The 21,920-nt window shown below is 42.9% G+C and overlaps 1 protein-coding gene across 6 annotated transcripts in view; it reads right to left on the bottom strand.

Moving 5' to 3' along the window:
• Nucleotides 1-11,326, bottom strand: part of stac (SH3 and cysteine rich domain) — a 32,905-nt gene extending 21,579 nt beyond the window's left edge. For 3 of the 6 annotated variants that reach the window (XR_014570848.1, XM_083792048.1, XM_083792051.1), the window contains exons 1-4: nucleotides 10,745-11,326; nucleotides 7,424-7,438; nucleotides 5,083-5,220; nucleotides 4,589-4,763 (exon numbers count right to left, since the gene is read on the bottom strand). Coding sequence is in view for 5 of the 6 variants with exons in the window: in XM_083792048.1 (XP_083648174.1) it covers nucleotides 4,589-4,763; nucleotides 5,083-5,220; nucleotides 7,424-7,438; nucleotides 10,745-10,849 (433 nt within the window). In the remaining variant the exon portion in view is untranslated. Of the gene's footprint in view, nucleotides 1-4,588; nucleotides 4,764-5,082; nucleotides 5,227-7,423; nucleotides 7,439-10,744 lie in introns of all 6 variants that reach the window. The other 3 variants (XM_083792047.1, XM_083792049.1, XM_083792050.1) reach the window with 3 other exon arrangements.
• Between the last annotated feature and the right edge of the window lie 10,594 nt (nucleotides 11,327-21,920).

Below are 21,920 nucleotides of genomic sequence, written 5' to 3'. Positions count from 1 at the left end.
CAATCAGATCAGCGATCTGTATTGTATCTGATTGTGGGCGTGCAACTACAATCAGAAGTAAATGAACACACCTTTCTGCCACAAATATGCCCACAGATAGATTAACTTTGATCTGTGACCTAGAGATTCATGTCAATCAATCTTGCCATGTTTGCATAATAAATTATCTTTTTAAATATTCAAATGATAAAAACGTGAATAACGTCAAGCTCTCCTGAATACCTGTTACAAGTTTATCTATTTTGATACCATTGAAACCATTAAAATGATCCTGCAACAGTATATTACTGTGTACGCTCCAGAGCACACTTAATTAATTAACTCATTATCGGTGCGGCTCTCAGAACCTATTGCGACCTATTGATCTGACCTCATCAAACCATCACCACACCATCTGTCACCAGGACCACGGAGTGGCACAACCAGTGGAACAGCTTGGGCAGCCAGACAACCCAATGAACAGAGAGAGGCATCACCCCAGATGAATGTCTTGCGACTGGCCATGACCAACCTCGGGCCATCTGGAAAACCCTCAACCGTCTGCGGGTTGGCGAAGGAAACTAACATGCTCTGATGCATGCATGTGCGGCGAACCACAAACAATGGACACCAGATTAATAGTTTAACTCCTGCTTCTTAACTGTGCCGCATTTCGTATTTCGCTAGCTCTGTTGTTTCAGCGTGACCGGCTCGAGGTCACTTCTCGTATATATCATTTATGAAGCGCGTTAATGCTAAAGCCAAGCATCAGGTTCTAAATGACTACAGATCTGAGATCAGTGCTGATATACAAAGTCTGAGATACAAAGTCTCTCTGTAGAGAGACTTTGTAGAAAAGGCCTTTTTGTATGACAGGCTGAAAATAATCATGTGACACTGCAATACAGTCATGTTACCAATTAGCATTAAAGTTTAAACAGATGTTTACAAACAACAATGGCGTGCAGTTTGGTGGTGTGAAGCAGGGTTACCAGTCAGCTGTGTGTTTCCAGCTCTGTATTGATTAATCAATGTGCACATGCCATGCTCTGGCACACAATCTTTGTGTGCATGTGAAAACGTGGGCTTGCAAAGTATTCATTGATCCCTTTCTGTCAGTGGGCATGTATGAGTGTGTATATATTTTTTTACGCATTAATATGCAGTAGCTTGCACGCGTGGACAGTCTATGTACAGTATACATTATGTTGCCAAGTTGATAGGATCCTACATTTGGGAATAATTTGTTAAATTGGTTACAGAAATTCAGTTGGACTTCAGTGAGTAGTCTGTCATGCAGCAACGTTATTTTGAAAAAATAAAGAAAAGGTGTCAAGATGAGGTCCAGCAGGAGTGATACTGTGTTGTAAATATGAAATTAAACATGACACCAGATCCGTGAACAAGACAGCAAACATGGGATGCCCTGCACTCTCAGGGGCTAATCTCCTCATGGGTATTTTAATAGCCAGTAGAGGGGAAATAAATCTGTGCATGCTGAGCACACATGTAACATGAACTTCTTTCCAATGGCATGCTAAAATGTCAGTAACCTGAAACTCGCTTAACTGAGCCTGCATGAGGCTGGCACAGAACAAGAGTGTAAATGATATTGTGAGAGAAACCAAAGACGCAATGTAGATCTGTAAACCACAGTGGTGGGTCAAAGATCACAACAACAGCAACAGCGGCAACAGCAACAAAATAAACCACATGAAACAATAAGCCACAGACTACTGTTGATCGGGTTGCAGACTTGCAGTTTGGGCCAAGCTAAATCAGGTCAACAGGAATCATTATTCACTAGACCAAATCAATGACATGAACCCTATCGCGTATCGCCCCTATTCTCTGTGAACAGTGTCATTCAAGATTTGGTGTTGACAGAACAGACATAGCCCTGGATTCAACTACCGTAAGTAGGATTTAAGTAAGTAAGTAAGTAATTAACAGGGAATCTCTGTCTGTATTCAATTCTCAAAGATGCTTGTAGTAGTCGCAACCATTTTGTATGACCCTAGCTTTCGGACTCCATTGCTATATGAAGTCCTTTCCCGGCTCTCAGGCTGTGCCACCTGACATTGGCAAGGGGACAAAAGACACCCCATGTCAATCTATTAGTTGATTGTGGTTGTCTCATTACAATGTCCAATCACATGACAGCATAAGAAGAAGAGCTAAATGGGCATGAGCAGTAAGACACAAGCGTCTCACAATGCCCCTCCACCCCCAATAATGACTGGGTCAGATGAGCCATGTGTCTACTCTAATGACAGAGTGGGCCGTGCATGGGCGTTTTTGCACATGTGTGAGTACACATGCATTTGTGCAAGTGTGTATGGCGTGTGTTAAATTGCTTGATCGCGACATTGCACATTGGTTTTGAATGTACTCGTGTATGTACTCGTGTAACGTTTGAGTTGAGTTGAGTCCAATCACTGTACAGTGTGTACAGTACAACTGCAGAGCTGCTTGTCCAAGCTAAGCACAGAGTACCTCCCCATCACAATTACTGACCTCAAGTATGCAAAGGAGAAACGAAAGTAATGGCATTTAACACAGAGGACAAAAACATTGCCCTTGCCAAAGGGATGGTACTCGAAGACGATGGTGCCTGCAGGATTGCTTCTTTGGAAGGTCCGGAGGGCACTTTCCTTTGATGGGACGAGGAGTGTGGAAATCTGACATGGGAGAGATGACCTCAAGAGGCGACTGTTTGTGGCTACAGTGGAAATCTGACATGGGAGATGACCTCAAGAGGATTGAGTATCTCTACGGCACTGTTTCCCAAACACTGAGTCGGGACCCATTTGTGGATCACAGACACATTTTTATGGGTCACGACTCGAGTAGCCTCAGAAACGACTTGAGTAAAAATCCTACATTTGTTTTTCCTACATTGAAAAAAAAAATTGATATATTTCAAAACAAAAAAGGAGAAGTGAATGGCAGCACTCAGTTGCTCCCTTTGGCAACCGCTCCATTTTGACCTGAGATCAGATTCTAAAAATGTCTTCTACATCCTGACAGTTTTCTGAAAAAGCTATGTTTCTATGTCAGTCGTTCTTCGATTTTTCAAAAATAGCAGATCTAGAAGCTCATAGCGTGGCGCGCTATGAGTTTCTAGATCTGCTATTTTTCAATAGCTAAAGCATAACATAATGCTAACTCCAAAAGGGGTTCCCGCCCAAAATGGGTTAACTCTTGCTTCCATTAATGCCCATTTTTCCTTCACGTCACAGTAATAAGACTGGACAGCAGCCAGATAAGTGTCACCATCTCTATTACCCTCTCATTTGTCTTCTTTTGCTTTAATACTGTCTCGATTTCTCCCTCATTTTACATTCTGTCATCCAGGCCCCACGCAATACAACTCACTCTTCCTCATTTCCTGTGTAAATGACCTTTGTCGATGACGAAGGCAGTTTTCTTCCATGTTCCACATCTCCCCTTCAAAACATTGGCCTGAGCAGCTCTCTTTGGTTTGTAATCAAATGTTTATGATTTACTTTCCCTACCAAAAACAATACAAAAATCACACCCGTGTGAAGTGAGGGGCGCTCTTATCATCGTACATCATCATGCATCATCTCATACTGGCCAATCAGAATGCCTGCTCCCTGTTGCCACAAATTTACGTCATATTTGGTGGACATTTGACCTAATTTCTCGTACGTATGTGTCTACGTAGTTAGTTGCAAGATTTCAGCTTAAATGTAATTCCTTTTTTTCTAATTATTATTCTGCCACATCAGGCTGCTAAGGCGTTTGGCTCTGATGAAAGCCAGAGCCTGTATCAGAGAATAGGTCAGAATGACCTGTTTCAATGTGGGAGTCAGTTGGTCACTTGAAGCCTTGGGTGACTGGTTTTTGCATCGGACTGAACGCCTACTGTCTACTGTCAGATCAAGTGACTCTTTAATCTCAGTTCAATACGTGAATGTGCAAGTCTTGCAAGTCTGATCGGACCCTACAAACCCTTCGCACGCTCAAATCGGCCGACGCAGGGAGGCTGGAAGTATCGGTAAAACACCGGGACAACGCTCCACACGTCCAAAACAATTCTCCCTTCTGGCTCCAAAACTATGGAATACACTTCCCATTGCAATCAGAACAGCAGACTCACTCCCAATCTTCCGCCGTAGCACTTGCCCTAGACTCGATGACAGGCATATGCATAGGCTCAATTTATGTAACTTAGATAGCATTTTATGTAGACATAGCACTCTATAGTGTATACGCATAGTTTCATTATATAGATATTCCACTGTTAGGTTCTTAGCTTAGTGTGAATGGGTGAATGCACACAGTAACATCCTTTGGATACAGATGCTATAGAAATACAGCCCATTTCTCTCTAAAATGTTATCCCACGATTTTTGTGATGGTACCTACCTACCCTAAGGGACCCGGGGAGAACATGCAAACTCCACAATAGAGCCCATTTCTAGAAATGCAGACCATCCTCTGAGGTCCAGTGACACAGAACACAGTTTCCTGAACTGTTTTGTCGATTAAAGCGAGTCTGACTGTGCTCACATTGCATCTGCCATATGCTGTTTTCCCAGACGACGGAAAATGGAGGTAATCAGGGGTCATCATATCATACCTACGATCATGTGGTTGCAGACGTCACAGAAGGTGGGCTTTTTGAAGATATGCTCCATGAAACAGTGGCCTGCTGAGTCGAGCTGGAACGCGTTGCGTGCTGGGGAGCGTGCTGAGCCAGGCGGGGCATTGGGTATAGCTGGAGGCACCGGAGGGATGGAGTGAGGGGGCGCCTTCTAGGGTTGTCACAATCATGAAATATTGGATGAATAATTGGCATACAAATCATTGTGATTAATGATTTAACTGTGTTTTTGGCATTGCATTCATGTTTGCCACAGGGTAGATGTGACAAATATATACAGAAATTATTAATGGCCGGTAGCAATAATCAAAATGAATAATGTACTCATTTTATCATTTGATAATTTCAAGCCAATCTAGAGGCTTGAACTGCAACGTCATCTATTTTTGCAAATTTTCAATAGATTCAAAGTTATACAGATGAATTATTCTGATGATTAGGCGATCATGTAGTAATTGTGACATCCTGACCGTGCTGAGATGCCCTGTGCTGTTGCTGCCACCATCGCAGAGCAGCTCTGTCTTGTTGTCGTTGCTACTCCGGAAGAAGTTGTCTGCACTCTTGCTGCGGACGGTCTTGGTCTTGAAGGACAGGGATCGCTTGAGCCGCTGCAACTTAAAGAGAGGGAGATGAGAGAGGGAGGAGCCAGGAGGCAGAAAGAAGGGCATAATAACGGTGTGCAGAAAGGACAGAAAGTGAGATTGAGAGACAAAAAAAGAGAAAGTGGATTGTGAGTGCATCAGTCCCATTACATAACTACCTTCACTACCTACGTTTTGTGTTTTCCCTCTTCACAAAATATCTTAGATCTGCTATTTTCGCAAAACAGTTCTCCCAAAATAGGAACGCTAGTGTGCAAGTTGTGAAATTGCACTCGGTATAGCCATGGAAAAGACCTTTGCTAGGGGCAACCTCTCATTGTTCAGTGGGAAGCCGTAGAGTTCCCCCACCTTGAGAGGTAATGCAATTTCCAAGGTTAGGGTGATGCATCATTTCAACACTATTTATAAACACACTGTGTTGCCGTCTCTGACCACAGCCTCGATTCATCTCATTAATCATCATCTCTTTTACACAAATGCTATTTATAAAGCTGCACGACTGGCGACAGCATCTCCTCATTCACCCTCCATATGAGGACCTCCTCTTCAACAATGTAATCCACTTCCCCCCCCCATATTTCCCAGTATAGTAACACATTCCAGACTATATTGCTATAATGTAATTTTAATAGGGCTGGTTTCTGTCCAGTCCGGTGTCTGACGATGCAATATTAAAGAACATGATCTATATGTGTCAGGGATGAGTGGAGAAAGGGTGACTAATCATCCATTCTGTCTCATAACATAGATGTGGCTCAGGAGGAGCTGTTCCATCGTGGAATCGGACGGTCCTTGGTTCAATGTCTGGCTCAATCCATGACTCCTCTTGGCGGCGTGTCGAAGTGTCCTTGAGCAAGACACTTAACCCTAACTGCTCCCGATGAGCAGGTTGGTTGGTTGGTGCCTAGCATGGTTTCCTATGCGGTCAGTGTGTGCCTACGTACAGTACTAGAGAATTAGCTATGAATACAGTACACACAGAAAACTCTGTGCTCAGTGGCACACTGGCACACACACACACACACACACACACACACACACACAGACAGTCAGACAGACACACGCAGTACATTTGGAAGCATGTGTTTGTGGTGACGATGACTAATTGATCTCGCGGGTCAATCTGGAAACAATCAATTAGGACCCATTCTCTACAGTCTACAACTACCACCCACACAGAGGGTTAGGATTCCGCGTGCGCGCGCGCGCACACACACACACACACACACACACACACACACACACACACACACACACACACACACACACACACACACACACACACACACACACACACACACACACACACACACACACACACACACACACACACACACACACACACACACACACACACCTTTCTTGGCCTCTCACTGCTCTTTGACTGTATGTGGCCTCAGGAAGGGAAGGAATACACTCTGGTATTGGCAATTCCCATACACTTGCCAGGCCACATATCATATATAACTAATATTTTAATGTTTTAAGTTGTCACATTATCTACATCTAATACGGTGAATGACTAAATCTTAGCTTTTTCCGCTGGGCAAAAACCAAGCAGTTAATATTTTTTTAGTTGCAGTTAATAATATTAAAAATAAATGTAAGAGTTTAAGAGAATGTGATACAGTACATGCACTTATAAGAGCTCATGCTGTTGATGGTAATATATATCTATCACATGAGGTTTACCCAGCCAAATGGAGAGACTTGTTAATAGTTGACAGTGTTAATAATCAGTGTTAATTTAACTCAGAGAGTTTACCATAAAGCATGAGATGTTTAAGGGGGTTTGAGTCGGTCGGTGTGAGCTCCCAATGTATGAATGAATGAACCATTGTAAGCGCTTTGAGTAGGCACGTAGTGCATAGAAAAGCGCCATAAAAATGCAATTCATTAAAAATGCAATTCATTAGGCTTCTTTTTCCTTATATTCTTATAATACAAATTATATTATGAATTATATGGATAAAAAACGAAACGGGCAAGAGCTTCATCAAGAAATACATTTGTATATTAGGCAGCAATGTGAGTTATACACGTGATATTAGCCTGTATCAGTGAGTGACGTTATTTTAAAAGGGAAATAAAAGCTGTGATGTGAGACAACTTTTATCTTCATGTAGGCTACATGCAGGAATGCTGTTATGATGGATTTAAATTGGCAGAATACGCTACAGATCGCAGACGAGTAGAATCACTCTCTCACCTTGCGCTTCTGCTGCTGTGGAAGAGAAACAAAACCCTCAGCGTTAAGCCAGATTTATAATTGGTTTCGCACTGGTGTCGCGTGCTGAAAAATAGTCCATACAGGCTCATTTTGGGCTTGTAGATCTGATATTTGTGATGTTGCGTGACACCATCATACGAGGCAGTAGCTTTACACTTCTTTCTCCTGTAGTGCAGTATAGTGGCATAGTTAGCAGTATAACGGCAGGGACCCTAAACCTTGAAGCTAGTGTAAAGTGATATTTTTTTGTTAAAACAAAAAGTAGTTTTTTATCTGAAAAACCCATGTTTCTATGTCAGTGCAGGTGCTCAACCGTTTTCATATCAAGGACCCCCAGAATTATCTCTATTGGGCCACGGACCCCCATCTCAAAATATGTTGCTCCAGGGACTCCCCAGAAGCCAATATTTTAGTTAAAAATGTTCGCTCTGAAATATATATTCAAAGATTTGCGGACCCATTTTCACGACTTTTCGAAAATAGCAGACCTACAAGCTCATAGCGCGTGCTATGAGCTTGTAGATCTGCTATTTTTCAATAGCTAAAGTATGTCATAATGTTATAAACACCAAGAGAGGTTAAAAGGCCAAGAGCCCAAAATGGGTTAAAAGGTTTAATGCCCTATAGTCTATATTCTGATTGTAATCAATGCTTAGTATAGTGTTTGTTCAGTAAAAAGGATGTCCAGGACCCTGTCTCTCCAGCTATAGAGAGAAGAGGAAAACTAGCCTTTTCAGATGGGTTGCCAATTTCAGCCATTCTGGAGAGAGTACCCATAATTTATCAGCTTCAATGTTAAGTGTTCCAGCTCCAATTTGGTTTCACCTGTTTACACGGTATCCTGTAGGAGTTCTCTCTCCTGATTGGATAAAATTGGTATCCTGAGATTCCAGACATGAAAATGTATTTTCACTTTACCTAAGAGCTGAAGAGATGAACAAACACTCGATAGGAATTACTGCTATCAGATTATAGAGTTATTTAACACTTATTTTAACCAAACAAATCACTTACTGAACCTTCAACTTTACATACTTGTATACTTACAAGTACTTGTATTTCTTCTGATTGACAGCGACTTGTTTTATCAATACAAAACGACAGGCGAGCTCTTTATTTCATGCTTTTTTGACTTGCTGACTTAAGGTCAGCTGTTGAGAATACCCCAAGATATTGAAGGCAGAAGTTGTTTGCCAAATGCATTACAATTGAGGGAAATATCAGCCAGGTGGGGGGGATTAAAATGATGCCTAATATTGCAATGTCACAGTATAGTGCATGGGAAATTTAATATATCGCTGTTGTCGGGCAGAAACTTCCTATGTCCATATCAGACCCCTAGCTACCACGTACCAACCCTAGCCTACAAGCTGGAAACATGGCACAAAGCGGCGCGCTTTGATCTTGTAGATCTGCTACTTTTGATGCTTTGGAATTTGAATCCTGAAAAGTAACAGTTTTTTTTTGTTTTTGTTTTTTAACTACATTTTTATCCCACGATTTTGTAACCCAGTTTTCTTTTCACCCAGTGCCAATTATCTAATGTAATCCTGGGCACTACACTTCCTCTGCCAACCTGGGGGGGCAGCGGACTGACCTCATGCCTCCTTCTATGTATGAGGAGTCCAAGCTGCGTCTTTTCACCTGACAGAGGGGAATTTCCCCGGCCGGACGTAGCGCGTTGAAGGGACACGTTATTCCGACCAGTTCCTTTCCCCTCCATCAGGCGCCCCGGCTGGCCAGGGGGAGGTAGTTTTAGAGACCATGATTACGGCATGTTTTTGTGAGGGTATCTACCCTAGGGGACACGGGGAGAACATGCAAACTCCACACAGAAAGGCCCTATCGCCAACCCCCGCCTGGGGTATGGGCACTGATGACACGGAGGAGGGAACACGCCGCCAGTGCCCACAGCGTCCCCAGCTGGAATCGAACCCAGGACCTTCTAGCTGTGAGGCGACAGCACTACCAACTGTGCCACCGTGCCCCTCGAAAAGTAACAGTTTTGAAAATATGGTTTCCACCCGGCAGAGATGATATAAACCTTTATTTAACCAGCAACTAAGTCTCTTTTAAAACAAGAAAAATAGTCACTTAATTTGCACTGCTGACTGAGCTGAGTTGACCACGGATAAATTATATAATCAGGTATAGGCAATATTAGGCAGGTATAGGCTAGACAGAGATTAATACATTTCCGTCAGCTTTTTGATGGATGTGGTTTTAAGTACCACTAACCACTATTTTATACGCTGCAGGGTGGTGTGGTGTCGTGTGGTGAAAATAGCCTAATATCGACAAGCTCACATGTCACGAATGCAATTGTGAGCTTGTAGATCTGCTATTTTAAGATCTGCTATTTTTTCACACTGACATCTTTTGAAAATCTTTTGACATTTCCGCCTATAACAACAAAATAAGGAGGCCAGGGTGAAAGTGGTTATAAGGTCAGAGAGGTCTAATCTGTCCCACTGCTTTGAGTAGAGCAAGAGAAAGTAACATTATAGCTATAAACCCCTCAACAACCAGGATTAATAGCACAATATTTCACTGGTAATTGTATTACTGCGTCTGTGGGCGATGAGTGAGTGACCCATATAAATGGCAGAACACCATAAAATGCCTATGGCAAACCTAGAACTCTTGATCATGTTCTCATAATTGTATCAGCCAACTGTTGTTTACTTGAATGTAGCCTACCATAAACCTGGATTAAATATTGCAAGGAAACAACAAATTGAAGGTATGCTTTTCCACCTCCATCATGTTATTATGAACAGACAATAGCCAACTAGTTAAGACTACTTGAGATTACAATACAATATATCTACAGAAAAAAGGCTTTAGTCCATACTTTAGTCCATTACTCAAGTAATTCTGAATATGCATGAATTGACATAAGAAGCCTAAAAGAACAATTGTGGACTTGCCTATGGATTTTGTTATTGAACATTTTAAACACTATATGTATGTGGTAATAATCAGTGGATATAATATGCGAAGAAGTCCTACACCAGGGTCTACAATAAACTAATTAGGCTATGATTGAATGATTATGAGTGATCTATGAGGCTTAAATTAAGCGACTCTTTGTTATTTCTTTCATTAAGTCAGACAGAAAGCCATCATATTACATTATGATCACAGCTTTGATCAAGACTATCATCTACATATTATAGGCTATCGAGTTTGACTTTTACTGTCTTTCGTATAGATATGCAAAATTGCAAATGTCAGAATCGATCAAATACACGATAGTCTAAGTTGATCAGGTGTTCTTGTAATAGATTTGAGATCTACCTTGGTTTCCGGCTGAATGACACTCGTCGGCGGTGACTGGGGCGTCTCTCCGTCGTCATCTTTCCCGTCACTTTGGTCCTGAATCGCGTTTGTCGGCGGGATCATCCTCTCGCCTGTCTTGTCTGTCAGTGAGTGTGATGTCAAAAACTGTTGCGACGAGTCTACTCTATGCCACTTGAGTCTCGGATTTCCACAAAACACTTTGTTGAGTTTGGTCTACATAATTATGTTACATTCGTAAAACACGTGCGTGAATTGAGAGGACAGAGAAGAAGTCCAAACTTGTGTCCACGCCACCGAAGACGCGCCGTGTTGTTGAAAAGAAAAGAACCGATGTGTCTGGATCGGGATGAGGGACTCAGGGAGGCTCCCACTGACAAATATAACCCAAGCCACCACGAAACAACTCATAGGTATGGGACCGCGTTGAAAGTCAATCGAGGGTACCTTTTAAATCGCGTAACGGTCGCTTCATTGCCGTGCCAAAACAGCTCCGAGTCCATGCGTGCGCTGCGTGCGCTTCTAACCGACTAAACGCAGTGGTCTGTGGCAGGGCAGGCACGCCGCGGCCGCACGCGTTGCTGCTCCATGGCCTGCTGTAAACTTAGATGGGCGGAGCCGGAGAGCGGAGACACAATGTGAGGGAGGGAAGGAAGGATGAAGGACGAAGAGACAATTAAGGGAGGCTGGGAAGGAAGGATGAAGGAGGAGGAACATTCACAGAAAAAATGTTTAAAAGGTGGTGTGAGCCTGTGTTTTAATTTGGATAGAAAATGCCACACAAAACCTTTTTTTAACTTTTTTATTATTCAAATAAAACTTTAAAGTTAAAGCTCTATCATCATTGCTATGGAGAGTTTGTTCAGAAATGTGGGTCTCTCTGCCAATTTCATCAGGAGGGCCCATTCATTTCTGGTGTTCCCGTTTTGTCATCTCGTTTTAATCAATATTAGGTGGCCTATTTTTGTTTTATTACTTCCAGTAGGCTACACTTGTTTATTATCCTGTATGAGTTCTCTCTCCTGATTGGACTTGGACACAATTGGTATCCCAACATGAAAATGTATCTTCTGTTTACTAAAGAGCTGGTGAGAGGAGACCCCTGGCCCTGTTACTGAAAAATAATAATATACATCCATCTACATCTATCCATAATTTTTTGTTTAGTGACATTTCTGAAATACTTTCGGGTCTGTCGGCGGCAGCCTAATTCTTTTCCTGTGAGACCACACTGATGAAGGCTGGACAGCCTTTCTATGGTGTAGAAAATAAAAAAAATAGCCTAATTAAAATGTACTCTTGGCAAGATCCATCACCTTTGTTTTCTATCCTGTGAGAGAAGCCATTGTTCATGGCTGGAGTCATGGCTCATAATGCCCAGAGCTATCTGGATAAGAACAGTGCTAAATGGTTAAATTGTAGGCTAATTGATATGGCTCATATATGAGCCATAACAATTAGCCTTCTGTAATACAATTACCAGCTGAATTTCACCATTTAGCAGACCGTCTTACCCAGAGTGACTTAAAAGTGTGAGATCAGGGTAAATGGCCTGAACCTTATTGACAGGCTGGATGGTCACATTATATATAGAGTACAAAAAAGAAGACAACAATTTATAGCTTCAAAGAAACTAGGTCTAGGATACAAATGAAAACAACTGAGCTATATGGCTATGGCTTGTCTCACACAGTATACATTAGGCTTGATTGCTACAAATACGTGCATGGACGGCAAAGCATCATTACATACAGTACAGTACAGCTGACATGTCGGACACAGGGCAGCAGACATAAATCATGGATAAAGGAAACAACGCCTTCTCCAAATTGAGCGGCTTCCTATAATGGCTGAAACTGAGCAATACCTCGCTAACTGCTTGGCTCTCCTTTTGGAAAGGCCGGCCATTTGTAAGCCCCTCACAACCAACTTATGCACATGCCCTAGGCTGCCAAAGATAAAAACTAAAAGTTTACATCTGTAGCCTAGCTGTGAGATGGTCTGCATTAGCTGCTGATACTTCAGCACTTTGGTTAGAAAGGCTTCTTCCAGGCTATAGTCAAAGGTACAGCCGACCTCGAGAATGAACACCTCTCTATGGTTTTCATTTACAACAATGACATCAGGGGTGTTAGCTGAAATGTTAGAGAACACAGAATCATCATTACACAGGTTAAACATCCTCAGCTTCACAGTAGAATGCTTATAAAGCGCGCGCACACACACACACACACACACACACACACACACACACACGTGACCTTAAAATAACCCATTATCATTATAATGGGGTATTTTAAGGTTATAGCCTTCCTCATAGCCTGGCAATAATGTTCACCGTGTCATTATACTGGGGGTCTTCATAATTGCCCTGTCACTCCTCAGCTCCAAGAGGTATCTATTGTACATTAGAAGAGTTGATGGAACTCTTATTGGACCAGCCCCCGTGACATTATTCAGGCTAATTAATTGGTGCCCTAAAATCCAATTCTGTCACCTATTTGAAATCAGCTTTGCTCTGTATTTCTGGAAAGAGTAGCCTACACTGATTCTAAGATATTAGCACCGTTATACCGCACATTTTATTTTGAGCCATCATTCCTCCATCATTTTAGTGTATTTATCTACCATGGTCATTAGAAAATGTATAAACCAACTGTTGTTGCTCAGACGTGCCGGCCAGACCACCAGAACATTTTGTCATAGGATATGAGGAGAGACACGCATCTCTACAGGCAAATCACGACCCGGTAAGCTTAATTTATGCTTTGTTGCATTAAGCGACACGTGGTGTGTGACACAAAGGATAATAAATTAGGCTTTGTGATGGAAAAGGTGTGATCCCCTGTGCGATGATGATACATTTCTTTGGCTCCTTCAAGGCTCCCCTGTGATGTGATGCCCTTGAAGTTATATCACAGGACGACTGCGCGGCAGCCAGCAGACTGCAGACATCTCTCTGCGTCTGACTGGAATGCAAACATCAACACAGCCAGGGCCGGTAGCAGCCACACTTACAGGGTATGTTTACGTTGATAAAGTGTGACTACTAGTGTCAATACAGTTATATATAGAAGAATAAGTTTCCATGTTACAATACTGGAAATGTTTTTGATTAAAATGTTTGGTCTACATTTGTACTCCAATATCCACTGTAGAGTACACAAGAACTATATAGAAAGGGGGGCTCAGTAGACCCATATTGATGATGTCAGTCTTGCCCAAATATGGAGTTCCACACTGCTCCAGACTGGCCTGCTCCAAGTCCATGGATCTGAGGTTATGAATCCGCATGCGTGCGTGCACAGACACACGCACACCTGCCCTCCTCTGATTGGCTGGGCCCAAAAACATGCCCACTTCTGATTGGCTGGGCCCTAAACTTGCCCTCTTCTGATTGGCCGGGCCCAAAAACCTGCCCTCTTCTGATTGGCCAGGCCAATTGAAGCGTTGTCCTGAATTATTTTGTGGGCTAGAATATTATAAAAATGAACCAATATTTGATATTTGTTCAGAAACAAACATAAAAAAACTGAAAAAAACGTGTTTCTTTAAAGTCAATTCCTCCTGTCGATCAGATTATACTAAGATATACTAAGATTACATTAGATAATTGGCACTGGGTGAAAAGAAAACTGGGTTACAAAATCGTGGGATAAAAAATTAGAAAAATAAAAAAATAAATTGCACTTTGGATGCAGATCTGCTAGATGCCTAAATTGTAAATAGTTTCATTCTTTCTCACTCTTTTTTTCTGGGCATGTGGCCTATAGCATTCCTTACAGTTTTCATAATCGCAAAAGCCTGTTTTCTATTAATGTCTCTGTTACATTAATTTCAGATCTATTTTGATTGCTTCAGTTTAATCGATGTTTCATGACACTTGTAGTTTTATTTGAAGTGATGGGACAAAGAAAAGTCAGACAGATTTCTTTCATTTTTCACTATCAATATGCATTGACTGTCCCTTGCATTCACAATCCATTGGAGATGCTAGAGAATCCCTCTCCATATGCGCTAACCTTCAGGTATTTATACTGCTGAGTGAAAGTAATCCAGGGGGCTTTAATTGTTTACCTATTGCCAGATGAAGGATTGAGCACCGGCTTGAGTTGTTTATTGGACTGACTCATACAACCAGTTCCATTCAGCAATACATTTACCTTTGTAAGGCATGTGATCAAAATGGCATGAGATTTCAGCCACATTCTGGAGCAAAAGATGTTTCTGAAGTATTACAGTACTTGACCATGGCCCACATTACTTTAAAAGGTATTTAAAAGAAAGTAAAGTACTTTATCCACACAGTGAAACACTCATAATATGGGTGTCACCGACATACGCAACTGAAAACAGTACTTGCACACGCAATAAATAATACTGGCCAAAAACAATGTTCCAAAAATAGGAAATTAGGAATACACACTTGGCGACTAAACTTGGAAAAACAACAAACCAATATTTAAGAAACTAACACCTAGGCTATTGACCTTGTGTGTGTGCGCGTGCATGCCGCGTAAGTACGTCTGTAATCCACACAGCTCGAAGAACCGTTCAGTGCAGTGCCCGGCCTTGGTCGGTCGGACCCACGGTTGTCCAGAACCGCCACAAAATGCCTACCTAGATCTCCATATATGGAGCTGGCCTGTTCTGACAGTGATGGTCTGACATCTGGATAGACTCCATATTTGGGCATGCCTGACAAATAACTTCATATATGGGCATAAAAGTGACACAGACATAATAACTGGGTGCATGGGGCATGCATTTCCAACTTATCAGGGTGATAACTAGTCGCAATTTGCCATTGACAGCCCATACAATGTCACAAATTTACTATAAAAGAGAAGGGCATTTTTAAGTGTCTTTATAGAACATGTCTGTGTATGTGTACATGTACGATATCGAATGGAGACAAACTGGACACTGACAACTGTCTTTTTAAACCTGTCATGCTGCCTGAAGGTCAGTAGACCGAAAGCTTGCAAAATAAATACTTTGATTGTGCGCAGATCTGAGTGTGCGGAGCTTACCTTCATTCTTTTCATTATCCCTTTGTGACTCCAGCACCTCACTTAAGTTTTTTCAGCAGATGAGCGGTGGTTCTTCTTACATGAACCTGTCATGCTGAAATTTGAATGAACACAAACAGATCGAGAAAGAATGGGATTGTATAAACTGCTTTTGTAGCGGAATCTATCTACTAAAATCGAATTACTAATATGAAATCAAATTCCTATATGTATATATATACCGGTATATAACATGTTAAAAAACATAAATCACCAATCCATCTTAATCGTGATGTGAGGTTATTTAGTAGACCCTGTGCAGGTGCAAGGTTCCTCAATTTCCGGTTGTTTTTAGGATTGATTTTTAAATTATTTTACTTGTCTATAAAGCTCTCAATGGTCTCGCACCTTCCTACCTACATGACTGCCTGCCTAAATATGTCCCAAACCGCCCCCTAAGGTCTTCCACTGCTGGCCTGCTCGCTTTGCCTAAAAAAATGGCAACTAAAAAATACGGGGAAGCAGCTTTTTGCTTCTACGGGCCGTCGGCATGGAACAAGCTCCCACTGTACCTTCGTCAGGCAGCCTCTGTAGACATTTTTAAAGCTCAGCTCAAGACCCACTTCTACAACATTGCTTTTAATTGATCTTTTATTTATTTATTTTTTTGTTATTCATGTCCTCACTGTATTGCATTAGGCTACTGCTTGTTTTTTGTCGTTGCCTTGCTTTTCTTTTATTCTCCATTGTTCTGTAAAGCACTTTGAGCTGCATTTCATGTCATGAAAGGTGCTATATACAAATAAAGTTTTATTATTATTATTAATTGTGTGGCCCTGTTCAAACGCCTAATTTTTTACTTTTTCGACTCATCCATCTACCCATGGGAATAAGGGGATTCACCCACAGCAGTTTGTCAACAAAACCAAAAGATGTTCGTTGTGTGAAAAGGCCTAATAACATCTTAACTGATGCCACACATCACGATAACACCAATATAAATCAATTTGGTGCCGGATGCCATCCCATTGCCGGAGGGGTGCAGGATGCCATCCCATTGCCGGAGGGGTGCAGGATGCCTTCCCATTGGGGGGAGGGGTGCCGGACGCCGTCCCATTGGCGGGAGGGGTGCCGGACGCCGTCCCATTGGCGGGAGGGGTGCCGGACGCCGTCCCATAGGCGGGAGGGGTGCCGGATGCCATCCCATTGCCGGAGGGGTGCAGGATGCCATCCCATTGGCGGCAGGGCTGCAGGATGCCATCCCATTGGCGGGAGGGGTGCAGGATGCCATCCCATTGGCGGGAGGGGTGCCGGATGCCATCCCATTGGCGGGAGGGGTGCAGGATGCCATCCCATTGGCGGCAGGGCTGCAGGATGCCATCCCATTGGCGGGAGGGGTGCAGGATGCCATCCCATTGGCGGGAGGGGTGCAGGACGCCATCCCATTGGCGGGAGGGGTGCCGGACGCCGTCCCATTGGCGGGAGGGGTGCCGGATGCCATCCCATTGCCGGAGGGGTGCAGGATGCCATCCCATTGGCGGCAGGGCTGCAGGATGCCATCCCATTGGCGGGAGGGGTGCAGGATGCCATCCCATTGGCGGGAGGGGTGCCGGATGCCATCCCATTGGCGGGAGGGGTGCAGGATGCCATCCCATTGGCGGCAGGGCTGCAGGATGCCATCCCATTGGCGGGAGGGGTGCAGGATGCCTTCCCATTGGGGGGAGGGGTGCCGGACGCCATCCCATTGGCGGGAGGGGTGCCGGACGCCGTCCCATTGGCGGGAGGGGTGCAGGATGCCGTCCCATAGGCGGGAGGGCTGCAGGATGCCATCCCATTGGCGGGAGGGGTGCAGGATGCCATCCCATTGGCGGGAGGGGTGCAGGACGCCATCCCATTGGCGGGAGGGGTGCCGGACGCCGTCCCATTGGCGGGAGGGGTGCCGGATGCCATCCCATTGCCGGAGGGGTGCAGGATGCCATCCCATTGGCGGCAGGGCTGCAGGATGCCATCCCATTGGCGGGAGGGGTGCAGGATGCCATCCCATTGGCGGGAGGGGTGCCGGATGCCATCCCATTGGCGGGAGGGGTGCAGGATGCCATCCCATTGGCGGCAGGGCTGCAGGATGCCATCCCATTGGCGGGAGGGGTGCAGGATGCCTTCCCATTGGGGGGAGGGGTGCCGGACGCCATCCCATTGGCGGGAGGGGTGCCGGACGCCGTCCCATTGGCGGGAGGGGTGCAGGATGCCGTCCCATAGGCGGGAGGGCTGCAGGATGCCATCCCATTGGCGGGAGGGGTGCCGGATGCCATCCCATTGCCGGAGGGGTGCAGGATGCCAACCCATTGGCGGCAGGGGTGCAGGATGCCATCCCATTGGCGGGAGGGGTGCAGGATGCCATCCCATTGGCGGGAGGGGTGCCGGATGCCATCCCATTGTCAGTTCATCTGTTGATGTGAGCTATATTTTGGGACATGCTGAAGCAATTGGGCATAATTGTGCTCGAGCTGTTTGCAGGTTGCCGTCACAGAGCTTATAGTAGGTTAATCTCAGTGCATGTCTAATGACTTCACACAGGATTCAGGAACAGGCTACATTTAACAAAAACGCCTTTCTGATGTAATAGTGTACCATTTATATAAAATGTATTTATTAATATACCTACCTGAATGATACTGATTTGATTTATTGATAGTTAAAAGGGGATCTAGAATCATACAGATCATCACAATAGAGGGTATGCATGTGACATCATCATCGTACCCAGAAGTTATGCGGGAATGCCTACTGAGTGGCAAAAAACTACTTTCTGGTCTTGACAGCCCATACATTCAAACAGAAAAGTCCTACCTATTTTGTTAAACAACGTTAAACTCACATTGCCACACACTTTGCCACCCGATTAGATCACTTTATGCATCTGCATACCCGCTATATAAAATGTAGGCCTACTGTAAGAATAGTAATATTTGTGTTATACAGTGGCAGCAACGTTGTTCGTATTAACCTGTCCATGTAAACTGTCTGGGCTCAATATGAACACAATCATTTGAGAAAAAGGGGAAAAGGTTGCACTGAACTCCATCAATGCCACAGATGAGCAATTTCACTGATCCCACAATAGGATGTTAATATATCCCTTCTGACACTTACAAAGGGACGTGCGTCAAGTACCACATTTATGTGCCTCTTTCTGGTTGGTTCTTGCGTCCTCTGAGAGACATAACATGTCAGCCAGTTATTCTTAGAAATCAAATTCCTAAATACACGTGTTGCAGCATGATGTGGTGGCAACAAGAGACAATAGAGTCTTATCACCTGCTACACAGCCTCCAAGCTCACAAAGACTATGATCAGCTTTAGTGATGATAAATGATTATCCATTCACCTTGTATATAATTAATAGTCCTGATGTATTTCCACAAGACTTCATTTTAATCATTGTGAAAAATGAATTAAAATTGAAAATGATTATAATCAATATTTAAATTGACTCGATCTGTACCATGAAATCATTCTCATTTGAACACTCCAGTATAGCCCTAGAAATGATATGCATGATAGCTTTTTCTTTTTAAAGACCATCAATTAGATATGTAGCCAGAACTCAACATATAATGTGATAGAATATCAAAGTTGCTTTATCAAAGCAATCCATTACTACACACTTGTTTTGAAGTGGTGTCATTTGAGGCTGCAAATATGACATTATATCTGATATCCCTCTGAAGTCGTGTATGGACAACAGGTATGCAGTATGCACCTCATTAATTCATTTTCTGTGTCTTCAACTCAAACTGAGACTAAAAATGTTACCAATTACCGACCCTTACCAACCACACTTGCATGTACTGTACATGTGCTTAGTGCACACACACACACACACACACACACACACACACACACACACACACACACACGTGTTGGGCAAATGGACTCCCTACAGAACCATGGCTAATTAAGCCACCTTATTAGGAGAACTCGTGGAACGGTCTCTGCAGGGATGATGAGAGAAATTAGTGTGTGTGTGTGTGTGTGTGTGTGTGTGTGTGTGTGTGTGTGTGTGTGTGTGTGTGTGTGTGTGTGTGTGTGACGAATGTGTGTGCGTGCATGCATGCGTGTGTGCGTGAGGTGCATGCCTGGAGGTGTCCGTGTGTGCGTGTACAAGAGAGAGAGAGAGATGTATCAAAATTACATAAAAATGTGTTCTGAAAAACTTCAAATATTTATTCCAAAAATGTTATATTGCTATATACTGTACATAGCATAGGGGAAGAATGAAGATAATAAAAAAGTAATCAACAAACTACTAAACTATAAAACCTGGTCAAACATTGGCCAAATTGTCAAATAAGAAAGGAAAAATAAATAAAAAAGCTGATCTATAAGCTCACAACTTTGCTATTTTCCACAATATTTATCTGTGCAACTGAATCAAACTAAATGTAATGCCTCAACTCCTGCATTCCCAAGTGCTTATCAGGGTGGGACTTGAGCGGTCCCCAGTTCAAATATGATTATTTTGTGGGGTCACATTAGTCTGAAAAGGTTGAGAATCACTGTCCTAGACCTAGACCACCAATTACCGTCGATGTTTTGACTGATATATCAAAGAGTGCAAAATGAATTCTAATCAGAATTAGAAAAACTTAAAGTAAATGAAAAAATAATATAATATTCAAAAGTAGATGGTCACGCATCGTGGACTTGTATTGTATATCGGCTGATTTTTTTATATTAGCCGATCTTTTGCCTATATGACATGCCCAAAACTCTTTACAAATAATAGTTGCCGATACCAATGTCGTCCAAAAAGTAAAATAATGGCCAATATATAGGCCAAACCAATATAGTCGTTACTGCACTTCCGTCAGTGACGCACAGCTGACCCCCTAGGACCATGCTGCATGGTTTCCAGCTGGTCCTCTCTCAATCTCTGGGAGCACAAAAGCACGGCTAATGAGACAGAGCAGAGACTATAAATGGCACAGAGCTATAGCAGGTCTCCTGAGGTGCCTTGTCGGACACATCACAGCTGTATACAAACAGCACACGACACAGCAAAATCTCGAGTTTACCGGTCCAGTTTCACGTTGTCACTGGTGGGGTGGTAATCACAAGAGGAATTCACAGCTTACAGAGTTTGTCTTAACTAGATATGATGTTATTATATATTTTATTAGATATGCAATATAGTTTCGAAAAAGCCTGCATGTGTCAGTATGGGCTGATATCGAAATCGGAAATGAAGAGTTGGACAATATCAGAAAATCAACGCATTAACTTTCTGGAGAAACTAGAAAATTCCAATGAATACAAACAGTATCCGAATTGATATAACTCTTAGTTCTGGTATAAATCCCATCCTTAAAAGAAAACTCTTGCAGCCCTGGTTCTGTATCTGAAGTATTTGTGGTTGTTGGAGGTCCCAGTGTAGAGCAAAGACACCTGTATAACCTAAAGGTATTAACATTGATATCGATTGGAAACCTTCTCCAAAACTGCTTCTCTTTGCGATGTGACACGTTGTGTCTTTTTTATTTTTTACAAAGCTAAAAGTCAAACACAAAAGTAATTTTTATTCATGTATCAAAAACACAATTAAATTGTTAAATGCAATTATTTGTATGACAACTAATAGTCAAGTAAAGTTTCATGATTGTGACAATGCTAATTCTGAGACCTATTCCTGTAAGTAGCACAGTATAGGCCTGCTAGCTATCTCTCATCTCCCTGGAGCACTGTATTTTAAACTATGGAAAAGTGGAACCAGTGTTCTCATAACTTCAACCCTGCCCCACTCACTGTGCCTTTGATGATCACATTCTGTGCAGTACACACACAGTACAGTACATATCGTTTTGCATCCTAACACCTGGACAAGTTTGAGTTTCATGACCTCTAAATGTTAAACACTAAGCTTATCTTGTGGCACATTAAGTAAGCAAGCAACACAGCTGCAGATCATACAATTAATAATGGGGGTGTTAGATTTAGGTGTGCAGGGCATTGGAATTAGGACTATAAATCTATAGTTTTTAACCTTTAGAAATCCGTAAACCCACACATTTGGCCTGGTGTTACTTTCACCCTGCCGCATTTTTAAAGTATAAAATAGAGGTTACGTGGCCTTATTTAGTTGTATGATCAGTATGAGCCTTTAGCAA

Source organism: Protomyctophum parallelum (genome assembly GCF_964188405.1).
Source record: "Protomyctophum parallelum genome assembly, chromosome: 20".
Taxonomy (NCBI): domain Eukaryota; kingdom Metazoa; phylum Chordata; class Actinopteri; order Myctophiformes; family Myctophidae; genus Protomyctophum; species Protomyctophum parallelum.
Note: the sequence above shows the minus strand (reverse complement) of the source record. Positions and strands in the feature narration are given on the sequence as shown.